This window comes from Oryza brachyantha, chromosome 7 (genome assembly GCF_000231095.2).
Source record: "Oryza brachyantha chromosome 7, ObraRS2, whole genome shotgun sequence".
Lineage (NCBI taxonomy): Eukaryota > Viridiplantae > Streptophyta > Magnoliopsida > Poales > Poaceae > Oryza > Oryza brachyantha.
The window spans coordinates 16,029,522-16,046,508 of record NC_023169.2 but is presented as its reverse complement, the minus strand read 5'-3'; the positions used below and the strand labels follow the sequence as shown (position 1 = coordinate 16,046,508).

General features: G+C 43.0%; 5 protein-coding genes across 6 annotated transcripts; 2 read left to right on the top strand and 3 right to left on the bottom strand.

Annotated features, from left to right (window-relative positions):
* Positions 1–707: 707 nt before the first annotated feature.
* LOC121055007 (diacylglycerol kinase theta-like) lies at positions 708–3,880 on the bottom strand. The gene has a single exon (XM_040526332.1). It carries the CDS (start codon positions 1,826–1,828, stop codon positions 1,016–1,018), a length of 813 nt encoding a protein of 270 aa, XP_040382266.1. The 5' UTR covers positions 1,829–3,880; the 3' UTR covers positions 708–1,015.
* Positions 3,881–3,982: 102 nt separating this feature from the next.
* On the bottom strand, positions 3,983–4,999 carry LOC102709385 (stress-response A/B barrel domain-containing protein UP3-like). The gene has a single exon (XM_006657884.3). The coding sequence runs from the start codon at positions 4,924–4,926 to the stop codon at positions 4,123–4,125; it is 804 nt and encodes a 267-aa protein (XP_006657947.3). The 5' UTR covers positions 4,927–4,999; the 3' UTR covers positions 3,983–4,122.
* A 318-nt stretch (positions 5,000–5,317) lies between these two features.
* Positions 5,318–11,071, bottom strand: LOC102704435 (peroxisome biogenesis factor 10). Its single transcript, XM_006658736.3, has 11 exons — positions 10,782–11,071; positions 10,633–10,664; positions 9,661–9,750; positions 9,000–9,094; positions 8,715–8,910; positions 8,475–8,544; positions 6,833–6,911; positions 6,488–6,621; positions 6,277–6,365; positions 5,900–5,985; positions 5,318–5,796 (listed from the first exon to the last, which is right to left on the bottom strand). The coding sequence occupies exons 1-11, from the start codon at positions 11,011–11,013 to the stop codon at positions 5,694–5,696; spliced, it is 1,206 nt and encodes a 401-aa protein (XP_006658799.2). The 5' UTR covers positions 11,014–11,071; the 3' UTR covers positions 5,318–5,693.
* Positions 11,072–11,164: 93 nt separating this feature from the next.
* LOC102709189 (U6 snRNA-associated Sm-like protein LSm7) lies at positions 11,165–13,458 on the top strand (the record flags this gene model as incomplete). The annotated part of the gene is made up of 5 exons (XM_015839233.1): positions 11,165–11,359; positions 11,467–11,489; positions 12,763–12,838; positions 12,977–13,093; positions 13,220–13,458. Coding segments are annotated over 5 exons (474 nt in total), but the record flags the coding sequence as incomplete, so codon positions are not given.
* A 1,611-nt stretch (positions 13,459–15,069) lies between these two features.
* LOC102708910 (40S ribosomal protein S3-1-like) lies at positions 15,070–16,938 on the top strand. Of its 2 annotated transcripts, none has more exons than XM_006657883.3 (6): positions 15,070–15,176; positions 15,256–15,403; positions 15,491–15,662; positions 16,178–16,232; positions 16,323–16,454; positions 16,560–16,938. In XM_006657883.3, the coding sequence occupies exons 1-6, from the start codon at positions 15,141–15,143 to the stop codon at positions 16,713–16,715; spliced, it is 699 nt and encodes a 232-aa protein (XP_006657946.1). In that variant the 5' UTR covers positions 15,070–15,140; the 3' UTR covers positions 16,716–16,938. The 2 variants fall into 2 exon arrangements, with proteins under 2 accessions (XP_006657946.1, XP_040381620.1); XM_040525686.1 differs by having other exon boundaries at positions 16,166–16,232.
* Positions 16,939–16,987: the final 49 nt, after the last annotated feature.

The following is a 16,987-nucleotide window of genomic DNA, read 5'->3' as shown; positions in this document are numbered from 1 at the left end:
TTATATGTAAAATTTAGCTAATTTACTATTAGATTGCACATATCTCACCGAAAGGGATTCAAAATGTTAGAACGGCGTTCTTAATCTACCGATGTATGAAAGGGCAACATTGATAACAAGATTCTTCATGGATAATCTAGTATACTATGGTGCAATGCCCATAATTATACATGTCGCATATAGGGAAATAGTAAATTGCACATTACATCGCCTTTTTTTTCAATTGGACACAAATCATGTTGAGCTATTTATACAAGACATATTTTATAATCAAGCTTTGTATATGGAATCACTAGTTTCTATATAATGTTGCATAAAACATCATATTAGTTGACTTTGGCATGTTTTGAGAGGTACAGAGTGTCGTCTATATATATAACGTAAACTAAAACTACTTGATTTTCACCTTAAATTCTAAAACTAGAATGACATCACATATTCATGTAACTGCAAACTCACATATCGATGTCAAGAAAATATGTAAAGTTTATGTGTTGTGTTCTTTTTAAACAGATTTTTCTTTATTTTTTCACGCATGCTTCTCGAATCGTTAAACGGTGTTTTGCAAAAAGTTTATATATAGAAGTTGATCACTTTATATTTTTAAAGTGGATTTTCAACTTTCCAGTAGTTAATTTTATTGTTTATAGCATAAAATAGCTATTAAAAAATAAGATAATCTTTAATATTCCATCTTCATCTAACAACATAACACAGCCATAAACATAGCAAATATTACAACCAAAACCACCGTAAAATAGGAAAGGTGCTGTTGCTTGATTGGCTTAGTTTTACAATGTAATGGTAGAACATATTCAATGTAATCTGAAATTTAGACTTGGAGAAGAAGAATTCGAGCGCACCGTCACCATCACCATGTGTAGTAACAATGGATTTTGATGGGAAAACGAGGAGATAGCTTTGTACTCATCATACATCGTGTGGTTTCTACTGGGCTTAAATCGATGCATAGGATCATAGGACGGAAGTGGTGAACGAGGGAGATAGAACTACTTTAGCCTTCCAAGGAAGACGCGCTGTCGATGCCGCCGGCACTGTCGAGCGCCAGCAGGTCCAGCACCGCCGATGCTAGGCGGTCCGTCGCCGCGTCGAAGGCGACTCTGCCCGCAGCCTCGAGAATGAACTCGCCGACACGGGAACTCCGGCTCGGCTTCAGGGCACCAGTGCTATGGCTGCCGCCGTCGCTACCGCCGGTGCTCTGGCCTCCGCTGCCGGGTATTGGTTTCATAATGCGGGCGCCGTTGAGACACTCGGCGTGGAGGCCCACCCCGCAGGCGCCGCACCGGTAGAACCATCCGCCGCAAACCTCGCCGCAGCCGGAGCAGAGGCAGCGCCGCCCCGGCTCCGGCGGCGCCGGCGCGGCCGGCACCATGGCGAGCTCGTGGTCGGGGTGCAGCGGGCTCCGCGCCGCCGCGGGGAGCATGGTGCACAGCGGGTGCACGTCGAGGCCGCACGGCACGCAGCGGTAGGCGAGGCGCCCCCGGGGGCACGCCTCGCCGCACACGTCGCAGGCGCGGTCGCCCGTGGCGACGCGGCCCAGGGCGAGGCCGTGCGCCGGGTGCGCGGCGTGGGAGATCGCCGGCTGGAAGTAGTCGGCGCAGGGCTCGTGGATGTCGAAGTCGCAGACCCTGCAGCGGAGGCCGACGAGGCCGCGGAAGCCGGCGCCGCAGAGGTTGCAGACATGGCCGGAGCTGCTGCTGTACTGGCACCGCACGAGGACGTGCTGCGGGTGGGAGCAGTGAGTCCGGTAATTGTAGTACATCCTGGACTTGCTTCTGTGACAGTGTCTTTGCCTCAGAAATCTCATGCCAGCTTCTCCACGAGGGAGGCCTTAATATGTGCAACCACAGATGCTCGGTAGACTTGGTTAGCATTTGCATTAGATGGATGTGGATGTAAGTGCCAAAATATTGCTGCAAGAAATGGTATAACATGGTAATCTAGGATGTGATTTGATGGTTTGATCCGCCTAGTTAGTCAAATGGTTTTTTCCTGCATAAAAATAGATGCACGCGGAGTAGACTCATTGTTAGTGAGTAAACGGTTTTATGCATCTCAGTGTTGGAATGTATGATGGCGTCATCAAAATAAATGTCTACATGATTTTATTTATAAGGCTCCTGTAAGTTGTGACCACTTCTCAAGGAACTAAGCATATTGCAGATTCAGTTAGTGTCTTGCTTTGAGTATGTTCCACTCCTCGAAACTATAACACTGTTTTGCTTGGATGCAAACATCTTAGCTATTATGCCTGCTTAGAAATTCATATAATGTAGGATTTGGTTGTTGAGAAATTCAAAAAATTGTGTCATAGGCAATCAAATCATCCCTTCCCTTTGTGGAGAGCCATTTATCCTAAACTGTATACCTTCCTAAACATTAGTTAATCCCAGTTTATCAATTAATACTGTCTTTCAGTTGCAAAATACAATGTGACAAAATATAATCATGTATAAGAAAAAGACAAACACAATTGTAAAAAAAAACTGTTTCTCTTTGTTTACGGTGTTTGAATATAGACGTCAAGGTCTTCCCTTTGTCAGAGTATTAGTTGCAAAGGTAGCAGAATATTGTGCACACTTAAAAGTTAAAAAGGAAGTATCAGGGAAATAATTTTGACAGCAAATAAAATTCATCATTCAACCTAGGGGATGTGGTACATTCCTCATAGTCCCGCACACCATCACCTCACTCTCTATGTTTACGAAGGCTGTCATGAACTCTTAAAAGGATGTGACTGGTCTTTTGTTATAAGCTAAGTTTCTTAATGAGCAAAAATGTCATATATAACTTCACTCTGAATCAAATATTAGGCCTGGTTTCTGAACTTCATCAGCTCTATCAGCTATCAGACAATACTTGGTGTGACTTTGTTAGAATAGTGTTTGTATGCTACAAGTTTATTGTCAAAAAAAACTCTACAGCGAATTCCCAGGAAATTATAAAGGAAGAAAAAAAAAGGTCTGTGTTAAAGTTAGCTGTAGAGCTATTGGCTGATGGGCAACAGAATGAAGACCAAACTGAAGTTTGAACTTTGAGGCTATCAAACCTATGGAGCTTGGTGTGCCTTTGGCTCTTTCAAAATGGGCAGTATCTCTTGTTTTGTGAAAGGTACGTCTGTTCTGTTCCATTCAACATTGTCAAAGAGACCAACATCCAGTAGGCCAGTGGGGTGGATGGTTGCCATAAAACCATAGATACCTCTTCTGAAAGGGCTCGAGGTTTGCAGGTAATCAAGCCAACATTGCCCTAAGAACTGAATCAGTGTCCAATATGCCAGGCACATGTATTTTAACTTCTACGAAAGTATGGACCAAAGTTCATGTATGAATACCGGGCCATTTCCAAGTCCAGACCACTATGGCTGCTAAAAATAGGTCCAGGCCACTATTACATGGAGTGACCCCACAACTTTAACATGGCCAAAGTCATCAAAACTGCTCAAAATGTGATAACCCAAACATCCAAAAACTGCAACATATCATACTTCACAATCACCAAATGACATCTTTTAAATTACGCCTTTGAGGATTTCATTTCACAAGCTGGAATTGGAGAAAGACTAAAATACTTGTACTTTACTAGTGCATGCCAGATTATACTCATTCAAATGAATATCAAATCCCAACTAAAAGATTATCCAATGGCATGTAAGTGGTTCTTTCATATCTGATACTTCGTCTATTCCATATTTATAAGATGTTTTGACCCTACCTAGATTCATCCATGGATCAATGAATATGTTTTATATATGTATATAGACTCATTAGCATGCATATGAATCAGCGAAGAACTAGAACATCTTATAATGCGAAACAGAGGCAATACAAGGCATAGCACCAAGTTGCAAGTTTTAGACTATCTGGCAATATCAAGCATATCTGATATGTTTGGTAAACGTCCAAGCAAGAGCCACCACCCTAATTTCTTGATTCTAGTTCAGGTAGTCAGGTAGTACTCCAGTAAGGTACAACTCTTATTCATGCCAAAATCAATTGCCATTGCTAATCACAGACCACAGCACACCCAATCACAGGGATTGCATTATTCTCAATCGGTCGAACAAGGCAACAACTAGAGTATTCAACAAAGGCAAACCTCTCAGAGGTTGGCCGGCGCCGGAGCCTCCGCGGAAGCAGGCCCGACGACGAAGTCCAGCACCAGCACCTCGTCGAGCAGCGGCCTGATCGCCGCCTTGGCTTCCTCCACCTTCCTGTCCCCCTCCACCGCGTCCAGCTCCTCCAGGCTGTCGAACACCGCCACCATCCCGAACTGGAAACCCTTGGCCCGCGCGGGGGAGAAGTTCTCCCCGAAGCTCACCTTGGCGCCCTTCGCCTCCCCGGCCGCCGCCGTCGCCGCGGCCACCTTCTCCACGAGCTGGGGCACCTCGACGCCTTCCTTGACCTTCGCCAGGGTGAGCCGCACCGCGGAGCCGGGGGAGACGGGGGACGGCGCGCGCGCGGCGTTGACCCAGTCGATGGCGGTGGTGTCGAGTGCGTTGGGGAGCACGTGCCCCTGCACGGCGGCGACGTGCGCCGGGTGGACCGCGTAGGCGGCCAGGTCGGGCTTGGTGGCATAGCGGGAGTGGAGGATGTGGGTCGGCCCCAGCGCCTCCGCGGCCGGTGACCGGAGGCGGAGCACGGGGCCGACGTGGATGTACGACAGGCCGGGGACTGCCGTGGACAGCGCCTGCAGCGAGGAGACCATCGCCGCCGCGGCGCCCGACGCCGCGGCCTCGGGGCGGACCTTGATGAGCACGATGTGCTCGATCGGCGTAGCCACAGCGGGGGAGTAGGACGAGGACATGGCGGCGACGCGGAAGGCGGCGGCGGCGCGGGACGAGGCGGGGTAGTTGAGGCGGAGAGGGGAGCAGGCGAAGGGGAGTGCGGCTCTGAGGCAAATCATGGTGCTCAGCGAGGAGGGGGGAAGATAATTAAAAATGGAAATGATATTCGGCGGAGACAGCGACGTTGTGGAGGCGAACCGAGGTGGATTTTGTAGCGGGTGGTGTGCTGGTCTGTGCAGTGTGCACGAGCTGCAGCATGCCGCTGTGCCGTCGTCATGGATTGCGTTACGGAAGAGAGATTTGTGAAAAGTGGGTTGCATGTAAAAAGTGGGTGAAACCATGGTGGATCTCTCCTCTAGCCGCCGGATTAGAGTAAGGTTGGTGGCACTTGCGACAAAACTCTACACAGATGCAGTCATGCAGAGGGAAGAAGAAATGCGCAGGCTGCGTACGGGCAAAGCTCTGTATGGCATTCACGGAACGGAAATCAAAGAACGTGATGCAGGTGTATATTTCAGAATTTCATGTTGATGAATTTTGCTCTATGATTCCAGTCAGACACTGGCTTTTAGAAGGAAGATGACACTGTTCTACCCTATAAAGTGCCAGGTTGTATCCAAGATGTACATATACATGGGTATCCGTTTACGCTAGAAAGGAACATCTGGTTTCCGTTTTGGTGGTTGTGCTATTTGAGCTCTCTACAACACAGTTGAGTGACAGCATCGGTCTTTATAATCTCCTTGCTCTCTTGGTACACTAAAACACTTCAGAATGCAGAGTTCTCACAAAAATTTGTTGGATTCAGTGTATCATATTGATGAATCCACTGGAGAACGATATGATGACTTGCTACTTGGAATCTGAGACTCCGGGCAATGATTTGCTAGAAATCTGAATGATATATACAAATCAAACTCGAATGAGTAATCGGAGTTCTGCATAGGGGGCATTCAGGCTTCTCATTGCACCACTCCATAATGCAACCCCTGCATGTTGTGTGATGAATTACTATACCGTTAAAGCAAGCGCAGGAGAGACAAATATCAGGCTGCATCCGTGAAGACATAATAATTGAAAAACAAGTCTTACCAGCAGAAGACATGACCACAGGTTGTGGCAGTGGGATTCTGGCGGGTACTGAGACAAAGGGTGCATTTGCTCTTGCTACTGGATGCCTGAACAATAGACATACAACATGACAGGTGTAAGCATCAGATTCATGCACAGGATACACCACATGGCATACAGATAATATAAGAATAGTGGTAAAAAGCATTTTCAATTCATCCATAGTCTGAAAAAGAAAATGTGTTGGCATGAAGAACAGCTCGGAATTCCATAATTTAAAAGCTCTTGGCATCCAACACAAAGCTAAACATTTTATTCAACGATAAGCTGGTTTTCTAACGGTTCTTGCGACACAAAAAGTACTCATCTCAATGAATTTGTCTAGAGAAAACAACTACCTCTGAACCAGAAGCCAAATCTGCAGTTTTACCATGGCGGGTGTCACTGATGATGTTTCCATCTTCATTTAGAACAGGGACACCTCGACCTGTTTTCACGTTCACGAAGATAATATTAGCACATTTTATATCCATGTAACAAGTAAACACAAGCTTTGACAAAATCAAAATTGCTTTGATAAACTTAGCAAAAGAGAGTGCAGTAGTGCACCTGTGAATGAAGGATAGCTTCCAGATGAGATTTGGTTAATCGAACTAGCTATTGTTGATAAGTTACTTCTTCGAAGTCTTTCAGCACCAAGAATACATAACTGAATTAACAGAAAAATACCCAAGATTTGGTACCTGCAAAATATGGTGAGTCAAATTTGACCTGATGGAGAATTTTAAACTCTCAAAGGAAATGCCCATGATAAGATAGTCCAAAAAACTAGACCATGAAAAGTCTTAGCATCTGCATTCTCAAAATCATTTATTGCAGGTGTTTCACAACCCAATGTCTCTTAAGATTTATTCGCATAGTACAGAAAGTAGCTGAGAAAAGAAAAGAGAATACCTGGGCCTCTGATTCATTGGTTTCCCAATGAATACATAACGAATGCCAGCTGCTCGCTTCGGTAAATGATAATACAATCCTACAGCATATTGGAAACATACAAGTTTAGTCAATATCATATAGTTACTCCAGATCCAATTGAGGTGATAAAAAAGAATATAAGACCAATTCTTACAGAGCCAGTGCTAATCCATCAATTTAGGCTTGATAGTACACTATTACCATGTTGTTGCATCCTAACATAAATAAACTAAATGATTGAAATGCATGGAACGGTGTCCGGGGACACAGAGTATGATAGTGTTCTCATGTGCATCAGAACTGAATTGCACAGTTCATTAGAGATGTTCAGTTAGATTCTTATGACAAACTGGATGAGTTGCATTTACCAATAAGTTGCATCGCAGGTAATTTCATTCTCTTAATTGCCTCATATTAAGTTCAGGTTCCATGATTAGGCAAGGACTTAGTACAAAGAAAAGTAAACTCTTCATTTGTTACTTGTCATTCTATCTATCAAAATTCATTGCGAAAACTGCATTCGTACAACCAAAATTGGTGGTACCAAACACCACCAAAAACTTCTGATTTCCAGCTATACCACTTTCGTCAGCAGCAGACTAATGTCATCAAAACATGATGATTTTGCCTTCCTGCTTAGCACAGTACCAATGCTGTCATCTGCCAGAGCTTGGTACACTATCCTCTTTGGCTAAGGACTGCAATGCAACTCTAAGCACAGAAGCACATCTCCGTGGTTGCAGCAACATTTTCTGTGGTGCCTATGCGGAGCCATGGCATTGGCTGCCATTGAAGAGGAGGCTTCCTCCAGCATCCTCAGCTTGGCGAAAGATAGCAGTGAACTTTGGGACGGCGAGAGATGGCAGTGAACCCCAGGAGATAGGGGACAAGTTCGGAGGAAGGAGGACCCCATCCCCACCCCCGCTGGGGGAGAAGGTCAAAGGCAATGAGGTGGCTGTTGGGGGAGGAGTTCACAGGTGCTCTCACCATGGCCTCACAGGAAACAGGGTCGAAGGCAGCATTCCTTGACCCGGAAAGTCGTCACTGTCCAAAAATGCAGGGACATTTTTCGTCCCCACCTTGTGAAAACCTCTCACAAGTAGTGTACCATGCTCCTCAACCCCATCAACCCAGGAACTTTGTGATTAACTGATTATGCATGTGACTTTGGCAATTGGTGCACCTGGAAGGTGGTGGGAAGGGTGTCATCTACTTCCTAGCGAAGAATCTTTAGATGCGGAGCAGTGAAGGTGAGGAGGTGGATGTGGTTCCTCCATGGGTGCCATTGAGCCAATGAAGAAGAAGAGCAAAGGAAGAAGAAGACTGGGAGATGCAAGAAGGGAGTGACCTATGTATTTCTTTTCCGTGGTCACAAAGGGAGTCCAAACAGGAAAGGTAACAGATGGCAACAGAAGTGTTTTTTTTTTTTTGAAAGCTTTGTGCTAAGTGCTAATCCTAAGGTATGGAGTGGAGATGAAAATTTGGTGGTATTACTTGGTACCAGCCAAATTTTATTGGTAACAGTGCAATTTTCTCAAGTTATTTGTCCTCAAACTCATTTCAAAATGAAGAGAGAGAGAGAGAGAGAAGGATTTGACATGCTGTGTCAAACATAAGATACCTTCAAAATAGAAGAGCATCAGATTTGCCCGGATAGATAACTGTATAAAATCTTGAGCAAATGGCAGCATCTGCATACATATCATGGACAGGCAACAACATATATAGGTGTTAGGAAAGAAATGCATTTTCATAATGTCAATACAACCTTAAGACTTCAAAAACATTTCTCTACGACTAAATCAAGAGATGCTTTCCACTAAAAAAAGGATGGCACACACGAATTAGAATGGTTTCATACCGAAGGCCATTTCAGAAGAACCCATTGCCACATGGTATGGACTCTGCCTCTCAACCTTGATAAATAAGAAAAACTCAAGCTTCTTGAAGGATTAATTGATGATTGTGCTGAAGTGCCTCTACTAGAACTATCACTTTCAGGATGGTCATCAAGCTGAGAGTCAGTGAGGGCAATACCACGTGCAACCATTCTAGAGCTGTTGAAATCACAATCATGCAATCAGTTTCATTCAGCAAGAGAACCAAGGTCAACAGGAATGAATGACCAAAACTATTACTCTCAAACCTGATACGTTCAGCAAGGTAGGGAACAGTAGTTTGGTACAAAATGAAAAGGATCCGTCTAGCAGGTGTCGGTGGAAGTCCGTGCGAAGTTGCAACCTGTTCAGTTCAATTACAATATAGGCAGCATAAGCATAATAGAGTGAATTTTGGTTCCAATTTTTTCTTTGAATGGCAGCTTCAAGCCTACAATTTAGCAGCACCTTAGAGATTAATATGATTCATTGGAGACTCTTCTTTCTGCTAATAACTATTTTCTGTGCCTTGTCGTCTACAGTAAGAAATTTGATCATCTCACTAACCAACACGTTTTGTGTTTCCTTGACTTCTTTAATAGGATCTACCAGTTATTTGGCTCATATTGATTGGCATGTTCAAGGAAAACAAACAGGTACGTGTTTCACTTCAGATGCAAAGTAATCCCTTGATTAAACAAAAACATCACGCTTACTCCATAAAAGATTTATTGTGTTCCTTACGTAAAACTGAAATAACAGCACATATCCAAAGAGTATATACCACAAACCTACAGTTGCAGAGACAGATTTGCAACGCATACAAGGGCTCAAAAGTATAAGGTAACATATGATCAACAAGCTAACAATATACTACCAAGTACCAGATCAAACAGAAAATGCGCACTGAAGAAAAAAAGGCATTATGACCTGAGATATATCACAATATTCTTCTCCAAGTGTTTGCTGGCCTGATCCAGTTGTTAGCAGATAATAAAGGGATTGACCAAGCAATTTTATCTGCAAATGTTCAAAATAAATGTAATTCCTGACAATGAATAAGAATATTAGCACCGAATCAAATGCAGAGAACAAAAATTTATTACTTCTCTATGTTGCAGGTCCACAGAACAATTTACTGAAGTTCATTTAAACATAGAAGGTCGTGCTTCTACTGACAAAGCACAACACATTCTACAATATTGAGAATCTGAGAACTGAGATGCAATACAATGCAACCCAATTTCAAGCATGGAAACTTACTTGGCAAATACACTAATTTCACCATCAAGCGCGGAAATCAGGTATAGTACATAACTACATAATCTGTCAGTTCAAATTGCCATGAACAACTTAGCTATTTGAATTTAAATGCAAAGTAGCTATATCAGTTAGAACACTGAAGAAATAAAAAGGCCCTAAAACTCCCTTTGATATTTGGAGTTTAGTACCAAGTACAGTAATAGCTACCTAAATTGTAAGCCATGAAAGCATGCATCTTGCTAGGTGGGCAACCAAATTTGAAGTTGTGAAACGTTGATACATTAAAATCTCATCGCCAACAATTTGAACTACAGGTACCCAAACATTGATACAATTAATATGATTTCAAGTATTCACCCCCATATCATCAGTCTATGTAGCAGACAATGTATAACATAAGGAAATTGCTATACGTACGACTCAATCATCCGACTTAGGTACGACCGAATTAATTAACGGCTGCAGTGTCACTCACTTGAACCCCTTTGCCTAATCAATGGTCAAAGTATTTCAGTCGTACGTAGATAGTACAATTGAGTCATTCGTATACGCAGATAAGTTAAAAATTCAGGCAGAATCCAACAAGTATCACACAAACCAAGTAAAGCCACACGCCGACACAGCCAATTTAGATCTCACCTCGTTCTGATAAGCAACGGCGACCCTGGTACCTGCATCATCACAAAAACCCAAACCAACCATCAACCATCAATTCACGGAACACGAAGTCAAATCTCACTACGAGATAGGGAGGAGGGCGAAGGGAGAGGGAAGATACGCGGACCGACCGAAGAGGTGGCGGAAGGCGTCGCGGCAGGCCTCGGTGACGTGGGCGGCGTAGCCGTCGTCCTTCTCCGCCGCCCGCATGACCTCCGGCTGCGCCGCCCCCGGGAACCGCCGCGGGCGCGCGGGGGCCCCACCTCCAGAACCTCCGCCCCTGGAGCTTGGCCCCGCATCTCCGGCGGCGGATGCCCCGGCCGCCGCCGCCGCAGCAGCAGCAGCCGCAGCGCTGGTTCGCATCTCCCTCGTCGAGTCGTCGTCCCGTCGAACTCCGAGGAGGTGTCTTCTCCTCCGCGCTCCGTTGTGCTCGGCGGGTAGCTTTGCAGATACACCCCTGCAATTACTACTAATTCTATATTGTCTCCTCTCCGTATGCGGGCCCACATGTCAGCTACTGACTAATTATCCTGAGGCCGAGGCGAGCGAACCCGTCTCGGGCTTATTTAGGGTTCAGGGTTCTCCTCGGCGGCGGCGGCCATCTCTCTCGCCTATTCCGAAGATTTGGCTTCGGTTGAGCGGAGAAGCTCCGGATTTCTCTTCGGGCAGTCGCCATGAGCCGATCGGGGCAGCCTCCGGATCTGAAGAAGTAATTTCTCAGCGCTTTTTCTTTCGTTTGCGTTCGACATATTTGCCAGGTTGTTTTTTTTACATGGTTTTGATTTTGATTTGGCTTTTTGTTCTGATGGTTTGCAGGTACATGGACAAGAAGCTCCAAAGTAAGCGCACTTACTCGACCCGAGCTGCCTTGTTAATTCTATGCCGTTTGTTTGTAGTTCTCGGTGAATATGGATGCGCGGTTATCACCTAATAATCGCTCCGTCGTGTTATTGATAGTCGACGTTAGCTGAGATTTGTGGTCCAAGTTGGAAGAGTTCTAGGTTGCAACTTGCAGAGATAGGGGATATTACGAAGGTGAAGACAATTATTATAGTTAATATTAATACTGGTTAATACCTGGTGAATGGGATATGGGTAATTGGATGTTAAGAAGAATACGAGTAGTAGTTAATACCTGGTACATGATTTGGTATCGTCATCTAGATATATTGAATTTTTGTTTATGCTGCCTGAATTGATCTGTAATGTTTTTCATGTTTATTTGTGATGTGGTAGTGCTGGTAGCTGTAACAATGTTAGTAGCTCTCTCAAAATTGTTTCGGCTGAAGAATTCATCTCTGGTTGTTTGTTGTGATTTTGTAAGCTGGTTATAAAATTGAAAGTTTGTTTGAACCATCTCTGATATACAAATGCACCTGGTTCAGTCATCTAGTAGTTTGCAGATGACATGTTCTGCAATAGCTTTGCAGTATTTTGCTTTGGTGATTGTGATTTTTGAATGCCCTAGATGATGATATCTTAGCAAAGCTATGGATTTATTGTCCAAATGAAGCTTCTGTCGTAGTTACTCTGATAGGGCATTTATTATTCTGTTCATTTCCTACATATAGTTTTTAAGTTTTATCAAGTGGCATGTTCAGATACTTGTGCACATTGTACCATTTCCTGGTCTTTTGTACTAATTTGAACTTATAATTTTTTTCTTCCATACTTTCTATTCTTCTTTAAAATTATATATAATTTCAAGTGTTATTCTTGTCCTGTTGAGTAGAATATGTTTTTTTTACATGGCTTTCATGGTTCTCATTAATCAACATTGCTAATCTGCCCTAAATGACGACATTATTTGAAAAGCTATGGATTCTTTTCCAAGTGAAGCATTGTGTCATAATTACACTGATAGTCTGCCTTGATTGTGTAATAGTTGCTTTTAACTCTTTAACTCTTTCAGGGAGGAAAACAACTCTACCTCCCATCCCACCAAAAACCAAATCAGATCCTCAAAGTTTCAGTTGCTACGTGTTTATCTCTTTGATCTAAATATTGATTTATTGTGGAACCATGTTGCTATCGGTACCAATACCTAATATAGTTATTTGAGTTGTGGCTATGTATATGTCATTTAGCCTAAGCTAATTTTGTTAATGACAGGCAAATTTGGTCTGCGTGGAGCCATGGACTTTTTGATTGTTTAGAGCTTAGAAGTACCAAACATGAAAAAAATATTGTAATTCCATCAAATTTTGTCTAGTTACTGCTTGATTGTTGACTTGCAAATAATGCTCATGAATGGTGTTGAGTATGGTTTTAATCCATGTTTCTTGCTCATCTTTAATGGTCCATTCACTCAATTCTGCCGGTCAAGCTGAATGCAAACCGTGTTGTCATTGGCACTCTTCGAGGATTTGATCAGTTCATGAATTTGGTCGTGGACAACACGGTGGAGGTTAATGGGAACGAGAAGAATGACATAGGGATGGTGGTAAGTAAAATATTTGGAACGAAAGCTTTCTTCGCATTACTGTTTACTGGAGTTCATATTCCGTCTATAAGATATCGCATACGAGTATATACTCAAGTATATGATATAATGCAATAACTTCTACAGGTTATTAGGGGAAACAGTGTTGTGATGATTGAAGCCCTTGAACCTGTTGCCAAGCCTCAGTAAACTTTCAGCTTACCTAGTTTGCTTCAGTGCTTGATCTGGTAGTGCCATGTCAAACCTAGTTGTTATTCCAGATGTTTATGTCAGCCGGCATTTTGTATCCTGACCTGGTTTATAAGCGAGCTTGTGCACCTTTGTACAGAGTCTGCTTTATACACTGTTATGTCGCTGTGGTTCCATGGCTTGGACGTTTTGAGTTCGTGGTTTGTGAATTTTAGTACTTTTCGTATGGTTCTTCCATGAAAGTACCTAATGAGCAAACAACGGGTTGGTTGTAATTTGTAAGTCTGATAAGTCTTTAGCCTTCGATTTCCACTAGTATGTAGTTACAAGTTTTTCACGGTTAACACAGGAACCCTTCTCGTCACTTCATACTAATGGTTTAAACTTTGACTACTCGCTTTGTTAGAAAATATATTTATAAATAATTTAGAAAGATGACACATTTTTAAGTGTGTTGCGCCCTATACACGAGCATCAGTGTGCACAAATAATCAAACTAGTGAGATGCGTTTGGTTCATCATGGGTTGGTTCTATTTTCTATTTGATTGGATTAATATGTTGGATCCTGTTTTTTAAGGGATGAGATGGGATGGAATGGGTTGGACCTGTTTTTTGTTTGGTTGAAAGGAGAGGATAGGATAGAAGTTACTTCTCATATCTAAAATAAAATATTAAATATTAATATAGGATTAATGTATGAATAATATAGAGTAGTTAGATGTGTATCTATACAAGTAATATATTTCAAATAAATTTAATAAATAAAATGGACATTCCTCTGTGCATCGTGGTCATCCTGGGGATCTGAGAGAAATATTTTTTTTTGGTCCAATCCATCCCACCCATCTACCAAGTAAACAGGGCCAGAGACCAAACAGGGCTAGAGATGGGTTGGCTTTATCCTACCCATCGTATCCCTAGAACCAAACACATCTTTAGGTTTTTGCAAAAACGCTTGACAACCATTGACTGCTTGTAAAGATTGGTCAAAGGTTGTAAACAAATACTCCCTTCGTTTCGTAATATAAGACTTTTTAGGATGTTAAATGTTAATGAATCTAGATACATATATAAATTATATACGTTCGTCAATAAATAAATTTAGACGAGGTTTGTAACGGAGGTAGTAAGTTTTTCTAACTTACCAATTTACCGAGCGACCTCTGGTCTCAAGCCAGATTGGAACCTCCGGTATTCACAAAACCAAGCAATTTCCATCGACTTTGCAAATCCTGACCATGATTAAGCTTTTTCTAACACATAAGTTGGTTTATTGTTTAGATGAGTGGAGAGGTTATCTAAATTTTAATAGTTATTTAATGGTATAAATGATAGAATTAATTAATATAAGGTTCATAAACATTTTGCAAAAACAAATCGTTTTTCGGTTTGGTAAGTATGTGCTCAAGAATCAAGAAATAATCTAGAAATAAACCAATAAAAAAACACAGCCCTAGCTCTATAATTGGATTTCTGCAAGCTCGCATTATGTGCAAAAAAAATATGAACGTTCTGCATCTCATATTTCTATATTAAAGTTTTATCTCTATAATAGTTAATCTAGTCGTTTATATACCTTAAATAATTATTGTAAAGTTAGATACTACAATATAGTAAAAAAATGGAAAATCCGGTGAGAAAAGAATAGGGTGTTGATACTTGGTACCTTGTTGTAACCTCAAGTCCATTTATCGACAAAATGAGAAGAAACCAGGGACCGAGATGAAAAACTTTCGACGAACCCTTGCCGTCCGATCCGGCGCTCATCTATATATTCCCACTCGCTCCCCGCCCTACAGCGCGAGTCAAATCTAGGGTTTCAATCCGCCGCCGCCGCCGCCACCACCCTCCTCTCCAATGGCGACTCACGCGCAGATCAGTAAGAAGCGCAAGGTAAGTCTCGCCTCGGCTCGGAACCTATGAACACTCTGGATCGCGTAACCTGCTGATTTGACATGCCGTTTGCTCGCAGTTCGTGGCGGATGGGGTGTTCTTCGCGGAGCTGAACGAGATGCTGACCCGGGAGCTCGCGGAGGACGGCTACTCCGGCGTCGAGGTCCGCGTCACCCCCATGCGCACCGAGATCATCATCCGCGCCACCCGCACCCAGAACGTCCTCGGTACGTGCGCGTGCGTTTCCCGTGTGCTCCCTCCCGGCTGTTCCTGAGATTCCCGATCTGAGTCTGGTTGCGCTTGTCGCGTTTCAGGCGAGAAGGGGAGGAGGATCCGCGAGCTGACGTCCGTGGTGCAGAAGCGCTTCAGCTTCCCGGAGAACGGCGTGGAGCTCTACGCCGAGAAGGTGAACAACCGCGGCCTCTGCGCCATCGCCCAGGCCGAGTCGCTCCGCTACAAGCTCCTCGGTGGCCTCGCCGTTAGAAGGTTGTTCTCCATCCTACATAAACCGAATCTAGCATTCCTTGGATATCACCATCATGTCATCTCTCACAGCAGGCTCGTCTGCCTTCTCGTGCCAGGCCTGTGTTCGATGATGACTGAGATGAAATACAACTCTCTATTGCATTTCATAGTTTGTGGTTGAGTTTGCTTCTCTTCCACAGCTCAATGCTTTAGATGGATAATAATACTGTATCATTTATTATGGATGCGTTTCTCTATTAGTAAATATTGTGTTTGCATCTGTTCTATGTCATCTATAAAGCAAATAGGTCACTATGTACCAACTTTGTGTCGGAAGATGACTAGATTACTTGAGCCAACTAGGGTTGTCTCTGCTGCGAAGCGTTGCTAAATTGGCTTCTAATGCATGATCCTGTTGGCCACATTTGTTTAGTTTTAGCCTCCTTTTCTTCAAATGTGAATTAGTTAGTGCTGCATACTATTTTCTCTCCAGGTTTATATATTTTGACTGTTATCTGATTCAGTACTTTTGCCAGGGCATGCTATGGTGTGCTCAGGTTTGTTATGGAGAGTGGTGCTAAAGGCTGTGAGGTACTATCTCCTGTGAACTAAAAAGGCATGATATGTTTGGTTTGATTCTAATTCTTTTTAGATATTGATAAACTACACTTTATTTTGCAGGTTATTGTGAGTGGGAAGCTTAGAGCCCAGCGTGCCAAATCCATGAAGTTCAAGGATGGATACATGATTTCTTCTGGTCATCCTGTTAACTTGTATATTGACTCAGCTGTTAGGCATGTTCTTCTAAGACAGGTTTGTCCTTACATCACATGTAATCCATTTACTTAGATAAATGGTGCTGTCTCCTTGTGATTAGCTTGTCGTTTTCTGTTCTGACGTTCTGCTTGTTGTTTTCAGGGTGTGCTGGGTATTAAGGTCAAGATTATGCTTGACTGGGATCCAAAGGGCAAGCAAGGACCAACTACACCTCTACCTGATCTTGTTACCATCCATGCCCCTAAGGATGAGGATGAGTATTCGAAGCCACTTCCAGCTGAGATCCCAGTTGCTTAATGAGAACAAGTTTAGGTGATCTGATGCATGTGCTTCATGTTTTTTTTGCCGTTATGTAATGTTCGTTATTAACAATCTTGGTAAAGAGTTCTAGATTTTAAGTTGCAAACATCAGCAACTAATACAAGCTTCATCTTTATTATGTTCTTTGTGGTGTAAGTGACATCTATGGTGCATGTTTCACTGTCCTCTTCCTGATTGAAACCAAAGTATGCTTGATATATTTCTTACTTTTTTTGGTGTATGATCAGTATAGTTATCATGGTAGCTAG